The sequence below is a fragment of the Perca fluviatilis genome, chromosome 11 (genome assembly GCF_010015445.1).
Source record: "Perca fluviatilis chromosome 11, GENO_Pfluv_1.0, whole genome shotgun sequence".
In the NCBI taxonomy this organism is placed as follows: Eukaryota; Metazoa; Chordata; class Actinopteri; order Perciformes; family Percidae; genus Perca; species Perca fluviatilis.
In genome coordinates, this window is record NC_053122.1 from 23,693,141 (window position 1) to 23,709,562 (window position 16,422).

The following is a 16,422-nucleotide window of genomic DNA, read 5'->3' on the forward strand; positions in this document are numbered from 1 at the left end:
CTACTCTATCTGTGAAGTGTCTCGAGATAACTCTTGTTATGATTTAATGCTATAAATAAAATTGAATTGAACTCCGGCTTCAGGCTGACATACCTCGCTTACCCACTAATCACACTTTGTGGTACACCCCTCAGGTGATAGTAATCTTGATTTTGGCTACACAACATGAGTCTTGCTCAAACATACCTCTTCATCTGGGTTGCTGTTTTCCTGAATGACTCTGATCCAACACAACATGTCATCCCTCCCTTCTGCCTGGAACAAATACTCGCAGTCTGAGGTGGTGAGTCGCAGCACATTCTTGCGTCTTGTGTCACTATAGGAGATGTCAATCAGACAGGCCTTGATGCTGATTTGCAGTGGGACCTCGTCAGATGGCGTGGAAGCATTAGACAGTGCATCCTTCCGGTCTTTGTAGAGGGTTAGGGTGTGACCTTGTAAAACAGCATACATAGGCTTCCATGATCTCATTCCTCCAACACGCTACAGGGATGTGGAGACAAGAGAGAAATACTTACTCGTCAAAAGATTAGTGATATATATGGTTTAAAATGAAGGTATGATTATACAGGCATACCTTATTTTTATCTGTATTAAATTGCCTAAAATTGAGCAACCCTTCTTTGGAAGAATCAGCAAAGATATCCGAAGAAGAATCCCTTCGAGATCCAGAATCCGCAGAGGATTTATGTCCGTCCAAAGCCTGCAAATGTGAAATTGTGGAAAAAAATTCTGCCATTACTAGCGGATAGTAGAGTGTGACATGAAACAAGGGGAGATTGAAAGAGGAGGATGACATGCAACAAGATCTCTAGGCAAATCAAACTGGGGATGCCACATTTACTTGGTCACCGGGACATGCCAATATCAAAAGGAAGCCAGAGAAGGTATATTTAAGAGAGAGCATCAAAGCCTGTCTGAAAATAACTAACCACTAAATAAAAACTGTCAAGAAACACATCACACACTGTGTAAGGAAATTAAAGGAATATTTTTAATTTACGAGACCAGCAGGTTGTATTATAGAAAGCGCTTAGAGCATTACAAGCAACAAGTTGTATAATGACATAAGATATAGAAGTATTGCGTGTTGTGAGCAATCCTATGGCTCCTCACCTTCCTCAGGCCCCTGAGACTGGGCATATTCTTACTAGAAGATCTCCTAAAGAAGTGGAACAACAGAGAAATGCAGATTTCAAGTCAGAGACAAGGTCAGACAGATCCATAACCCAATACAAATGAGAAAATACTAAAGCAATGACCTATTCCTAGAATGCACACACCTTCTACCATCTTCCTGGTAGTTATCCAGACCTTCATCGTAGGATTTGGACCGCTCTGTTTTGCTGGCTGAATCAGACTCCAGCAAAGCACTTCTCAGGGACTCTATCCAGTGATGAAAAATATGATGTTATTTGTCATTTATGACCCAAGTTATGAGTGTTAATGAGGGTAACATTAAGCGCTTAGAGAAGGCTTGACTCTTTAGCCATGGTCAAATGTTAAAATAAAAAGTTTAAACAATAAAACCACGATGGGTTAAAACCCAACCAATCCTATGCCATTTACCTTGGTCATGTGACAGCTGACGACGAATGGGAGGGCACGGTGAACCTGGACCGGAGGGACCTGTAGTTATAGATGGTGCAACAGATATCACAGCGGAGGGTGGAATAGGAGCGGCCTCCTGGTCGACACTGGGGCTGATTGGCTCATCTATGATGACAATAAAAAATTCTGTGTGAGCACAGAGATGAACGGAAATATAGCTTTTGTCACATATTCAACTACATTATGTATCTGGTTAAGAATGCAGACCTGCTGAATATTTATCTTTAACATGTGTATCAAAGACAACTTCATCAGCTATCATCTTTGGGATTTGGGCAAAAAATTTAAAACAGTCTCTTGCTCCTATTATATGGCTTACATGCCACACCACACTCGGAACAGATCATCTTCTGACACGTTTCTTGAGGGAAAAAGAAGATCTTAGCGCTTGAGTACCGCCCACTCCTGGCACTTCAAGCCTAAAACAGCTCAGAGTACAAAGCTGCTCTCTGCAGCCTAGGGGCTTTTGGAGCTAAATTTAAAAAAAACTGTCCTAGTTCCAGCCTGTACCCAACTTTGAAACGGGGCAAAGGAAAAAGGATGTCACCATCTCCCCATCAAGGCCCGTTAGGTTAACTTTAAATTCTCTCTAAACTCTCTCCAAAATAAGATGAACAATCTCTTCTACTATAGTCTGCATACAGCAAAGTCCATAACAAACCCAAAGGACCTTAACGTTTGCATATGAGGCACAAATGCAGAAGAGAACAGAACAACTCAGGTCTCTTCTGGTTTAACGTTCACTCTCATGACAAGCCATACACCAGGCAGCTTGCAATAGCAACCCCCGAGGGGTTCTGCTCTGGGCTCAAACTGTTCATCAGCAACATCATGAAGCGTCTTCTTCCAAAAGACCCTCGCACATGGCTACAAAACGAGGTATCAAAAAGTGCATCCAAAATTAAACTGCATCGCTATAAAATAACAAGGAACGATCCAATTCCAGTCATTGCCATCTAAAGAAGATAAAAGAAAAAATGACCTGCCTGTAGATTAGCTAAACAAAATAATGGATTGGGCTATTGGACCAAATTACCTCACAATACTTAGGCCTGGACCAGTGGGCTTTCAAACAGGCCATTAATGGAGGCCCAGAGGCTTACACAATCAGGGCACTGTTCTCCTGGGCTGGGGCACCAGTCCCAGAATGGTGATGTTGCGGCATCATCACTGTCACTGGCTGCTTTGTCTGCACCTGCACCTGGCCAACCAACATTACATGGACCACTGAAGGAACAGCAGAAACGCTGTTGCTAAGCCGTAAGTGTAGTGACCTTAGCTTACTGAACTCTGCATTGAAGGCATTCCTCCAGCCCACCCCTATCTAAATAAATTGGGTGGACAAAATATTTAAAAAAAAAACAACTCTTAGTATAATGCAGTAAGATCACAAGTAACATTTATTTTGCAACATATGTTAGGTATATTTTTCAATTGCTTTAAAAGACCCAACTTTAACACATAAACTAACTCTTCTCCCATGGGTCTAACTAAAGCCTTTCAGTGGTGTCGCTGCCTGTGACCTAGTTCTTCCGTGCAGTATACCTGCAAGTAAAAAAATGTTTCCTTCCAAAATATAAGTAGATCAGCCATCAGCAACAGTTTACTTAAGTTAAAACCATCAAATATATGCGGAAGGAAATAAAAAAAAAGGAAATCTATCTAAAGTTTATTTTCATTATCAGGTTCTCTAAAGAACCAGCCTAATCATACAGAAGTAACACCAAGACCTAAAACAAATACATCAGAAATGAACTGGGAATAACAGGATATCCACAATCACAGAGTACATACCTTTCCATTTTTCCAGATTTCAAAAAGGTCAACCATCTGCACACTCCGTCTTGCCTCCAGCAACGTTACTATAGTTATATATGCTTGTCAAGGCACACCAATAAACCTGCTGAGAGTTCCTATGAAATGTAAATTTTTCCTCACTGCTGACTGAATACACTGAAAATCTTGGCTGTAGAATTCAGATTTAGAAAGTGTTTGGTGCCATTTCCAAAATCTAATACAAAGCAGTAAAAAAGCAAAACATTCCGATTACCTCTTAAAGGGCATGAAAACATTTCTGAAAACTGCTTTTCAAAAGCACTGATGATGACGACAACTATTTAATCACAAGGAAATGCATTATGGGACTACTGAACCATAATGCAATCCATCCTGAAGAGAGACCATCCAAGAAAACAATATATTAGGGGAGAAATTCAATATGTTCCAAAAGGCTTAAGCCATCCTTCACTCCGCCCTAGTTAAGCTGAATATCCCACAAAACCTCTCTGAATGCCACAAATCCTGATTAATAACATCTTCCCACGAAGATGAATTCATTTGTGAACATCTCCCCAGCACTGTATATACACACACACACACACACACACACACACACACACACACACACCATTAATACACTCAATCAGATTAACAATGAAACCATAGTGCTCTACAGGCTCTACAGTCAGTTTTCCATCCATCAATTTTCAACAGATTTCTATTAGCATCTATGGTGGAAGCCCTTTAACTAGCTACAGTATCAGCACTGCCAGTCAGCCTCGTATTACTACTGCCTGCTGTCGTTGCCATGACAACTTTGGGTGGCAAGGCTACAACTCAGTATTCTCTTACCGATGAATGGAATGGAGTCCAGAGACTCATCCAGGTTGCTGGAGCAGGAGGTGTGACATTGTTCCCCAAGGCGGCGTATGCGGATCTCTCGACGTGCATCGTTTGGAAGCCAGCATGCCGCCACATCTGCTGTGGAATCTGGTCCGTCGTCATTTACAGCCAGGATGTAGGAGGGGTGCCGCAGAGGGCTGGGGTTCTTACCAGAGGGGGGTTTCTCCCTTAGAATGACCCCAGTCTCTGTGGGGCTTCGCCCATTGACCTGACTCTGATAGTCTGGTTGGGGTGGTTTGAGGATGCCTGGCCTCTGAAGCATCTGTTTTGGGGTGGTGCATGAAGAAGACCGGTTTCCTACCAATGCTGCGTCTCTGTCTGCCTCAACACCATGTATGGTTTCAGCCCAGATCCTGCTCTGGCCTTGTTGGGTAGTGTGTAATGCATGGTTTCCTTTGACTGCAACTCTTTGGTCAACAAGAGAATGTTCAGCATTTGTGCCCTTACCAAAATGTGAGTGTCTGTCTGAGAGCATTGGTGAGGAGCGAGTCTGAAGAGAATCTGGTCCTTTAGAGTAGAAAGAAGGGTTTGGTGCCCCCCTCATGCCACCGCTGTATCCAGCAGAAGGCCTGTAGAGCATGGCGTGTCTGGGGACAGACTGTCTGCTGGGCCTCGTACCTTGGTCTACCCTTCCGTACCCTCCTCTCCTTTCATTGGGCCGAGCCAGCTCTACAGGGTCAACATAGTCTGTAGAGTGTGCCCGGGCTTTGTGCATTAGGCCATCCTGGGACATGCTTCGAGGAGGCCAGTTCCTAGTATGGCCCATTCTCTCTGCACCGCTCATACGGTCCTGCGAAGCACTGCGTGGGGCAATCTGAAAGTGGAGGGGAGGTCCTTGGTATGACCGTTCATGTGAGGTACTCCTCCGTCGTATCCCCTTAGGGGCCCAGTCACCACGGGGAATGTGATGAGTAGCGCCAAAGGGGGTCTGACTGGATGCTCGCAAATTGTCCAGTCTCTCCTGTATAGTCCGACTACTATGGGAATGGATTCCTTTGTTGTCAATGTACTCCCTGTACGTTTGGTAAGTGCGCCAATCAATGTTTTGATTGTTGCCTGGGTAGTGAGGTAACTGACCTCCATATGGACCCATTCCTGGACTACTGGGATAGACATCGGCCTTTCGAGGGTGAGGATACTGGGCCAGTGACCCAGGCCTCCCCCTGACATAGACAGGGTCCATGTAATCTATTCTATGTGCTGGAACCATGCGACCTATTTGGGCTACATCAGGAGGAACCACCACAGTCCTCACGCTGTCGTTGCGCACGCACACTGCGATCTGGCTTTTTGGATAGGATTGGGGAGGAGGAGATGGGGGCACGGTGATCTCCTTGCGGTATCCATGGTCAGGAGGTGCTGTTGGCCCTCGGCAGACTTGCCCTGCTGAGTCTTTCGCCTGGGCCATGCCCGTAGGCTTACAGTCTACTCTGGGGTAGCATACTGGGGGTGGATCAGGAATGTGACAGGCATTTCCACTGTAGCTGCTGCGGCCACGGACGTAGGCATCCTGGGAGTAGGCCTAGAGACAGAGTAACAAAGCAGTGTTACAATAGATATAGTACAGGCTGCATTGCAAGTCTGTGTAATATTCAACAGTGTGCTACCAGATACTTAAAGAGAAGTCAAGCGTGATATTACAAATGTGACTGGATGCATATGTGTGGGCAGTGCATGTTGCACAATAAGTGAGCGGAGGCGTTAGCAGTTCAGGGGTGTCCGTGGTCTTCATCTGCTCCTTATTTAGAGTTCCCATGGTAATGTTCACTGTTCCAGATGATAGTACACTATATAAGCCAACGTAGAAAATATTTTTTTTACTAACAGAGAGAGATGGTGCTTTAAACTAGATTTTTATGGAAGAGCAGTCTTTCTCCTTTATTCCTGCCCATGTTCTCCAGAGAACAATGTTTTTAATACCAAACAAATGGGTTTTAATATGAAGAAAAAAGCATTTGTCAAAGAAATGAACATTTACTATAACTGCAGGCATCTTAACATACATGTGGAATGGTGTTCATAATTAATTCAATATTTAACCTGCACTGTAACATTTTAGCAAAGACTGTAACAATCAATACAGTTAGATAAGGCAATCAAGTAGCTAAGGCATAACATATTTGAACAAACATAATAACATAAAAATGTACAGTAAAAAAATAACAGATGAGAGGTAACCAGTGTCTTCATTTTCCCACCTCAGACTGACAGACTCTAACCTCACCTCAGACAGACAGGAGGTCGCCCATCCCTCATAGAAAAAGTGCTATATTTAGCCTGCCTGATTATCATTCAAGGTTTGGAAGTCAACACTATTTCACTGCAGATACTACTAAAATAGTTTTAAATAAATAGACAATGAAAGCTTTCTATGAGTTTGTTGTCCTTCATTTACCTGCTACTGATAACATGCTGCACATACAACAAGCAAAAGACATGTGAAGGTATGAGGACTTTGATCCTGCTACCTGGTGTAAAATTACAATCTTACATAAAGCTTTGTGTGCCACAGCAATCAGTACTGGGCTCTGTTCCTCCCTTTGTAAGCATGAGTGTGCAAGAGAGTTCAGAGGTCACTGGCCTTTATCACAATAATGACATCTGGCATGGAGGATGAGGAAGGGGCGAGGCTTCACTGAGATAACAGCTGGATGCCACCTCGAGTGCTCAATCTAACAGGTACTGCAGGCACAGTGCATCGGCCATTTCTACAGTCTACACATTTGAAGCACTAACACAGAGCTGACCATTAAACAGTCAACCACGGCAACTAAACAGCAATAATGTAAAACCTGAAGACCACATCCTGTAATGACGATGTCGACATGCATGACATATGCAAATTGAGACCGCAAGTACAACATGTCAACGTCAAGTGGATACCCAGTATGCTGTTTGCTTACCAGATTAGTAGTTTCCAGAGAAAAAGGCTGCCGTTACAGCATGTGAAAACGAATGTCAAGAAATCAAGGGAGATGGGGTGGAAGAGAAAAAGATGCCAGCAGAACAAAATGCAAACATTACAAAACAAACCAGCCACAGCAATGACTGGGCTTGACATGCTAAAAATATACTACAGCTGCAGCAGCAGGGATGAAGAGGGATGAAGAAGCAGAGATGTAGCAGGGGTTGACACGTTACGACCTGCCTGTGCCAGTCTGTCCTGGGTGAGGTGGCAGGAGCAGTAGCTTGCCTCTCATGCTGCTGTTAAGTCTCCATGGTTCTATCCATCTTCAGCCAGAATATTACGCTAACTGGTGCCTAACAAGGTGCCTCCAGTCTACGTCTCTCTCTCTCCCTCCCTCCGCTATTGCTCACATGACAGAAGCAGCAGCTGCTGATTATACATTCAGCTCTGATGGTACAGCTCCCCCCTCCCACTCTCTCCTTTTTACTTAGCATCAACCTGTTCTGAACACAGGGCAGTCAGCTGATTTTATCTACTGGTTTTAGCTCATCATTAATGATGTTTCCTCTTTTTCCCTGCTCAGTATTTCCTCTGCTTTCCTGGCATTCAGTTCCCTCCCTTTTCTGCTCACTGAATGTACACTCTGTCTCTTTGCTAAGCAACTGCTGCCTGTCTCCAAGCAGTAAGTGTGTGCTGCCGCCTACAGTGTAATGTCATCCTGCTAGCATCTCCGATAATCCTCTTGTTCTTATGGACAGCCCTCATCAGTTTGCCTGCCTACATTAATAGATATTTTTTGTGTGGCTGCTGTCCATTTATGGTGCAATACTGTGTCAAGTGTTTTCTCAACACTTAAATTGATTCATGATATAATGTTAAATCTAAATAATAAATAGCATTGACACAACATTTTAAATGATTTAGTTAAATGACTGCTTGCATATTTTTGCTAGGATATGGTGCTTAAAGAGAGAGATGACTTATGGTTCCATCAAATATTGATATTGCAGTACTAGATGCCATTCTCCTAAATGATTAATTGATATACCTATTAAGTTAAGTATGAAGATTCACTCTGTATATAAAGAATCCACAAGGTAAAATTTCAGGTAAAGCAAAGAGCCAAGCTCTTTTATTATACAATTCATAAGCAGGCTGTCCACATGATACAAGCCTTACGTGACCGCGCACCACCACCATGCCCCCTTCACCGGACGACACAATCTTCTGAACATAGCCATACTGAGAAATACAGAGTGTTGTGTGGAGCTGACAGTCTTAATTAGCTTTGTATCAACTATTTGGCAATGGCTTGAATGGAACGGACATTCATTAACCTCAAATAGCAAAGTTACGCACTAAAGCCTTAATTAAAAAAGAAATTCAAATTCAAATAGTAATTTCCTGCACTGACTGAAGACTCAAGAAGTTCACTTCACTTTCCATCTCCCTACTAAGGATCTCAGTCCATGGCATTTTTTGGTGAATGTAATCTATTATGGATTATTAAATGCTTGTATGTACTTGCACTATTTTTAGTAGGCTACATTATTTAATGGCCAATGTGCTATAACCTACTAAATTGTCTGACAGTACTGCCAGTGTGATGTCACTGTCTATACCCTTTTATGAGAGTCATTTGCCCAATGAAGTCCCTGTTGGGTTGAAACGTTGCTTTCTCGTCAATAAAGTATTAGGAGTGTGCGGACATTCTTTTTCCTTCAGTGATCCATATTGCCTAAGTACATTGAGGACTTGAGGATGTAGCCTGAGTAATGGGCACAACAACTTTCCTACAACTCAGCTGTTTAATGTAGGTCTACTCTGTTTAGACCAAAGTTTGAAGACAATTTTAGCAAAATACACTCTTACCTTTGTGCCATTAACAAGTCAAAACATACCATCTACACAGATGGAGTGGTGTATATTACGCCATGATAATGCGTCTGTGTATGTATTTTAGATCAGGCCTGCTCTACCAATCCAATTAGGCCATTTCGACAGCAGTGTCAGCAGCGGTTTAAGAACAGAAAGACCGCTCTGGCCTGATTAGGAGGCCTAGATAGAAAACTCTGATGGGATATGCAGGCTGCCTGCATCTCATGACTACTGTCCTAACATGAACTCCTTAAACTAGAGCAGTTCTGTGAGATCAGGTATAATTAATAATTATTGTTAATTATAATTATAGTGGGACTGGAACAGTGAAAATTTAACTTTAAAAAACCCCACTTTCCAAACAATGTTTTTTTTTTTTATTAAATGAACCCCATTTAGGAAATAGGATTGAGAAACTTACCAGTTGCAGTATATCCTCATCTTTTGGCATCACACAAAGTTCAAGAAAGTCACCACTGTTGGAAAATAAAAATAAATTTAAAACAGGGAAAATAGACAGACTGACCAGAATCATAATCACAAATTTACATTAAACCTCACCTGTCTTGGATCAAGGATATAACCTCACAATAGGCTTTACCGATGATGCTTGCGCCATTCACCTTCACTATTCGATCACCTAATACACGTTAAAAAAACAGCAGTAATGACATCAGTAACAGAGAGGGGTAGTAAAAACTGCAAGCTTTGTAAAGCAAAGTTTGTCTTAAGCAGATAAAATCAGTCACATGATGTCGAAGTTTATCGTAACTGTGCTGAAGGTTCCCTGTATCCACTAAAACATCAAATCGCTGGGGTATCTACCCAATAAAAGGAGCACAAAAAGGGAGTGCTTTCCTACAACTACATGGCCTGGCAAATGTTTTGCTTTAAAGCAGGAATACCGTCAGCCTACTACTGAAAACTGCACTCCTTGCATTTTTTCCCTTTTGCTTGCAACACTCTAATATGTCATTGTAATAGCTTAGAGGAAGTTTTCTGCTCTGTTTGACATCAGTTACAGGATTATGCCTGGGTTCTTGTAATGTCATGACTTCTGAGCACTTACACTCCCAATCAATCTCTAGCAGGTTTTGGTTAATGAAAGAAAAGGATTGTTTGATGATTGATTACCTGTGCAAAGCCCAGCTCCGTGACCGGGGCCACCTTCCTTGACTTGCTTCACGAAAATGGTGTCCATTGGTTCTAGCCTATTCCGTTGTCTCCCTGATGAAAAAAACAAAAACAAGTCAGTATACATTACAAAACAAGTACTATATTTTATGCATGAAAGCATATGCACGTGCACATGCAAAGAGCAGCAAATCTTTTTCAATTTCCTTTTTTCGTTTAACTACAATTGAAGCAAGGAAATTAAAACCCCAAATAACTTTTCATTTTCTGGTAAAAGATGTACTATACTGAAAGCTGAACTGAAATGTGAAAAACAACAACTACAAAACCTAACAATGTGTGCCAGAGAAGAAGAGAAGAGAAGAAGAGAGAAACTGGGAGCTTTGTCACAGGATCTGGAGACATGACAGCAGAACAAACGGTTTTGGCCAATGCTTGCATGTATTAGTTTTGAATAGACATGATCATTAAAAAAAGAAAAGAAATCTCAATAGGGGGAAATGGTGTGGTTTTAGGGAGGTGGATAAAAGGAGCTAAAGAGAGGAAACCTGTTTGCTCATGCTGCTCCTGTCTCCTAGCAGCTGCATGGTTGCAGAAAATAAAACGAAGGGAAAAAAGAAAGAGAGGGGGTGAGAGAAAGAGAGACTGAGAGAAGGTAGAGTGATAGTGTGCTCAGCTGCACAACTCCCACTCTTTCCTTATAAACTGAGAAATAGCTCTATGCACAGCCAAAGAGTGGCTAAAATCCTTTACCGGGAGTTAACATTTTGGTTGTGTCAGCGCACAATGGCTCACAGACTACAGATGATGGGAAGGCCAGCATGAAAACAGGCATTATAAAAAATATACTAAAAGTTGTTAAAAAGAAAGAAAGAAAAAAAAAATCCTGGCACGATCAATTAAATATTATTAATGTCACCGAAACATAAATTTATGAGAAACATAACTTCTGGCCCTGTGAAAGACAATATCACCAGCTATTTTTGAATGTTTTGTGTTTAAGCCATTGGAAAAGGGGACGCGGGCAATAAAGTGGCTTAATATAATTCAGTGGTTAATTAATCAATAATATATTTATATAATAATTAGCAGTAATCTGTAAAACATTGAAAACCTCACAGACACACTTGTGCCTCCATTTTTCTCTCTTCCACACATGAGATTACTCATGCAGAATCACATCCTGGGGACTTACATTATGTAATACTGCAACAGGAGTCCCATACAATTAAGCAGAAAGAAATGCTCCCTCTGGTGGTGTACTATAGAATCGCATTACTATCTCCACAATGGAGCTGTTCATAAACCCATAAATGAGCCATGTTAAATATTTAAATGTATAGTGGAAGCAACTTACTGTTTTTGCCTTTGCCACCTTAATGAACATGAGATAATATATTGAGACCCAAATATTTGTGCATTCATATTTTTTATTCTTCAACTTATTACTTATACAAATAGTAGCTGTACAATGGAGCTTTCTTTACTCTAAATCAGTCTAACTAGATTTATGTTTGCTCTAAAAGACTGCTTTGGGCAACCATAGACATAATACATAAACTCGCCACCTAACTAGTGCTGCTGGCACATAAGCCTTTTTAAAGAGACACTACCAACATTTTGGAAAATGCTTTTTGTTTGCTCTATTACCAAGGCTTAGATGGTATCAATTGTATGTATGCATTCAGTACAGAGACACAAACAACGCTGGGAGTGTTGCTTTAAAACCAGAGAAAACCCTACCCAAGCATATGAAAACATTGCCAGGTTTCATTTGCACTATTTTAATATTGGCAACTCATAACTTTGATGCAATGTTTCTATTCCTAAATCAATGTTTTGACACATATTGCCTTCTTCAGAATGAAACCACACTTCATCTGAATGATCAGTTGTGTCAAAGGGCGATCAACACAATGACATCATTAATCTTTTCAGCAAGCAATGGTCAGAGCAAGAGGTCTACATTTTATCCCCATGGCTTAACTGTAGATTGTAAAATACAGAGAGAGCGCTTCAAAGTTTTTTGGTGGATACAAGAATCTTTCTACACACAAAAGGTCTAATATTGAACATAATAGGAATTTTTTTCCCATTAACAACCCAAAAAGAAGTAGGTCTGAATATATACACAGGAAACAATATCGGCATGACCTGACTCTTGATTATGGGACCTATGTTGTTGAGGTCTTGACAAATTGTTCTTCTAAAGTGGACAAATTCTTAACAGTGATTTAGATTTGTTTGGCAAACAAACACCTACTAATTCTGGTTTTCAACACCCTGCTATGAATGTGCCAACTGCACATAGTATAGGTGTTGCTATGGACTCTTTGACCACCTGACCTGATCCAATCACAAGATTTAATTTATATACATTACAAAAAATCTTATTATCTTGATCTTACCCTTGACATACTAGTCATTACATGTCCCACATGACAATGGTCTTTATTTCAAGCACTAAATTACACTCAAATTATTTTTATCTGCAAAAAAAGTGGTACAATAATGGACTTTAATATGGCTCTTTCTGCCTCTATGCATGCTACCTTAAATTTTAAAAGCCTTCACTCTGGTAAATAATCAATTTCCAGGAGGTATAGTAATGGTACACTTGTGCCTTTTCATAGTAAAAAATGATATCTAGATGGCAACTTAAGTTAGGCTTATAGCCACGCACTGCCAATGCATTGGAGAAAAATCCAAGTTGTCCTATGAGCTAAATATATCATACAGATAGTGTATTTTAATTCTGAAGAGGGCAATATCAATTATTTATTCATTTTTGGAACATATGTTTATTGAATTTCCAAGGGGCACATACAATATAAAGTAAGACAGCAACAGAGTAAAGAATAGACCCCTCTTTTCCAAAAACAATATTTATGAATAAAAAAAAGACTGCATGAGAGTATCAGTATTTGGCTCTCTCCTCTCTCCTTTTGATTTCTGCCTATTTTTTTGGTGTGGTGCTGTGACGAGGCTAGCCCAGTCTGGACTAAAAATGATCCCAGGTTTTTTCTTCTTCAATTCTGGCTTGCTACCCACGAGCCCCTGTGTCCAGCATTATGCAATTGCAAGGATTCTTTAATATTCCCTGGCTTACTTAATCAGAACCAACAAAGCTCCAGATTAAAGGGTCTTCTTCAGTGTTTTTACAGTTTTTGGGTGAAATATATGAAAGACTTGCTTTGATGGGAGCTGGCTTCACTGTACGGTTAAATGAAGTTTACATTTGGACAATGAGCAAGCTCTGTGTATGCTTTTCAGCATATCCCTATTGTTGCAGAAATCAAAACGTGGGTCACAGAAAACATTTGAATTTGGAACTGAAACACCACAATACCATTGAATCTTGTGGTTATGGGCAGATGCTGTATTAAGCATAATTGGACTGCTACTTAGAGCAGTCTCTATCAAGATAAAAAGCTATGTCGTGATTTTTAAAAGCCTGTCTGTGCCTTGCTGGATATTTGTGTGCACATCTACATAAATTACTGTGTACATACGTCATATACAGTCCATTCAGGATTTTAATTGGATGAAAGCAACAATTATCATTAGTGCAGGACTGTAAACAGATTCAAGTATGTGTCGGCGAGTATGTGCAGATGAACATGTGACTGTGTGCACTCTGCTTTCTAATGAGTGCCATCTTCATGTCATACTACACAACAGCCCACATTATCGGTTGCAGCATACAGTTAAACAACCTACAGCTGGGTGATACAGTGTTATAATATCAATACTGTGATTTGACACAAATCTTTTAGTTATTTTGGTTATTGTAATATTTCTTAGGGTTTCTGACTTTAAAAAGGCTGCTTTACAATCATGTGACACATATCTGAGCTTGACTGATTGTAGGGTTGTGTGTGAGTGATCAATTATGAATGCCTCTACCTGTTCAGTCACCATAACACATTGATTATCCTTCATACATTTTTGTGTGAAAATGTCTTCTAAAAACCACCAATAATCCTAGCCTGGAAATCCAGACCCAAATCTGAAAGATTAAGGGTCTAGCATTGAGTATTGAAAATGGCCCAACTCAAGGGGCGGCACCAAGCACAAATTTGAAAATCTCACTGCACGCAATTGGATAAAACTACGACCAATCACAACAATATACAGGGTTAGGTATCCAGAGCTCCATACGCTTAGCTACTGGTAGATTAAACTATCGTCATCTGTTTAGCTCGCCTCTGGCCCGCCTATATCAGATACACCGATGTGATTGGTGCAGCTCGGCTACAAGGGTATAGTTAATGAGCATAATTACTGAATGCCAGAGTGACTCGCTGAGCAAATTCAAATTGTGCTCTCGCGAGAACTCTGGATTTCCAGGGTACAATACTCCTGCAATCAATGCCAATACATATTCTGGTATTAGTTAAAAAATATTGTGATACTTGATAGTATCCATTTCATAACTGTACATGACGAGCAGCACTTAGGAAAGTTAAGACTTATGATTTAAAACTTAAAGATTTATGGGGTTTCCCCAGGTGTAAAGAAAATAACTTGCATAGAATACTTCAATTTCTCAACCTGTCCAAGATGAATTACAAGTTTCCTCTGCAGGGAATAAAAATGTCTAGTAGAATTAGTGACGTCCACATGGACAAATTCCAGTGACAGCACAGTCAACAAATAGAATAGCCTTTATTGTCATTGCACTGTGAAGGTACAACGAAATTTAGGGCATGACAGACACACACAGCTAAGCCCACAAACAAACTACTGGGATATCCTCTCACAGTGATCACACTAGGATGGAACAGGCAGGAACAGAGTTAACTCAATCAAAGAGACTTCCTATCAGGAAAATCTAAATGAAATATATTCTAGTTGGAGAAGCCTGAATGAGTACAGTACATGTTTTGAATGTAATGCAAGACTTCAAAGTTGCCCTTTTGGCAACCATACAAGGTGGAAATTAAATTCAGACTTTCAAATGAATTACAAAGTTCTGCTTGATGAAATTAAAACTGTCAAATTGTAATGTTTTGGCATAAGATGTGACCGTGGTCAAAATTAAATATCACAGACCTACTTATCAAAACATATCACCATCATGTTTCCTCTGGACTTTAATTGCTGAACAGAAAACCGATAAGTTCTGGCTTAAGCAAAAGTCATAATAAATGCAGTTATTTCTATAAAATAATCATTCTTGAATGATTTGATTGTATTTGATCTCAAAACCCTTAAGGGCTATTTTGTTCTCTAATCCACAAACCTGTATTTTAAAGATAATTTTTTGGGGAATTTTTAGGCCTTTATTTATAGAGAAGAGCTGAAGACATGAGAGGGGAGAGAGAGGGGGAATGACATGCAGCAAAGGGCCGCAGGTCGGAGTCAGACCCGCGGCCGCTGCGTCAAGAAGTAAAACTCTATATATGGGCACCTGCTCTACCAGGTGAGCTACCCAGGCGCCCCACAAACTTATATTTTGATTCCTTTACGAAATTTGTGGAACATGACTGCTGGTTACCACCTTTTTTGTGTTTTTGTGAAAAATGACAAAGGACTAACAACCAAAACATTCGTTTTAAAATGTAAGGGAGATATTGGGGCATGCAAAATGAGGAGATTTGGTAAATATCTTAAAGTTATGTTGCACACAACATTTTATGTATGTAACTCTGTATTAAAAGGGGTGATAGAATGATTATATAGGATATTTTACACTGTTCCTTAAGGTCTCCTAATGGGGTATGTAACATTGGTTGGGCTGAAAATTGCCCGAATGCTATTTTATTAGGCCCTTAACTACCCTGTGAATATGGCTCTATTTGGAACAAGAGCTTTTCTTCCAAATATGGTATGCTAATGAATATTCAGAATGAGCTACCGCTGATTGGTTTGAGCAAACTACGCAAAACACATGGGAGAACTCGCAGCAGGCCTCATATTTCAGACACTGCAAAGTTATACATTGTTTGTCGGGCTATTTCGTTATTAAATTCACTTCTGAGACTTTTTTAAGCGAGAAATCGACTATATAAAGCTCAAATATAGGTCGTTTTACGAAAATTGATGGCTAATTGCAAATTTGGTAAGACTGTGTGTCGGAGTTCAGCCGCTGGTGCTGCCTCACGGCCCGCCGGTGCTGCCTCGCCGCCCGGCCTGCCTTCCTTCACAGACCCCGGCCTGCTATGAGGTACTTGGAGCTCCGTCACGGCTGGCAGCCCACAGCATGG

General features: G+C 40.7%; 1 protein-coding gene across 4 annotated transcripts in view; it reads right to left on the bottom strand.

Moving 5' to 3' along the window:
* The window catches only part of arhgap21b (Rho GTPase activating protein 21b), a 41,297-nt gene that overhangs the window by 10,406 nt on the left and 14,469 nt on the right, over positions 1 to 16,422 (bottom strand). For 3 of the 4 annotated variants that reach the window (XM_039815094.1, XM_039815095.1, XM_039815093.1), the window contains exons 5-13: positions 10,214 to 10,306; positions 9,641 to 9,719; positions 9,501 to 9,555; positions 4,243 to 5,815; positions 1,570 to 1,716; positions 1,284 to 1,386; positions 1,117 to 1,162; positions 578 to 703; positions 187 to 483 (exon numbers count right to left, since the gene is read on the bottom strand). In XM_039815094.1, the coding sequence (XP_039671028.1) occupies positions 187 to 483; positions 578 to 703; positions 1,117 to 1,162; positions 1,284 to 1,386; positions 1,570 to 1,716; positions 4,243 to 5,815; positions 9,501 to 9,555; positions 9,641 to 9,719; positions 10,214 to 10,306 (2,519 nt within the window). Of the gene's footprint in view, positions 1 to 186; positions 484 to 577; positions 704 to 1,116; positions 1,163 to 1,283; positions 1,387 to 1,569; positions 1,717 to 4,242; positions 5,816 to 7,196; positions 7,918 to 9,500; positions 9,556 to 9,640; positions 9,720 to 10,213; positions 10,307 to 16,422 lie in introns of those variants that run through there. The other variant, XM_039815096.1, reaches the window with a different exon arrangement.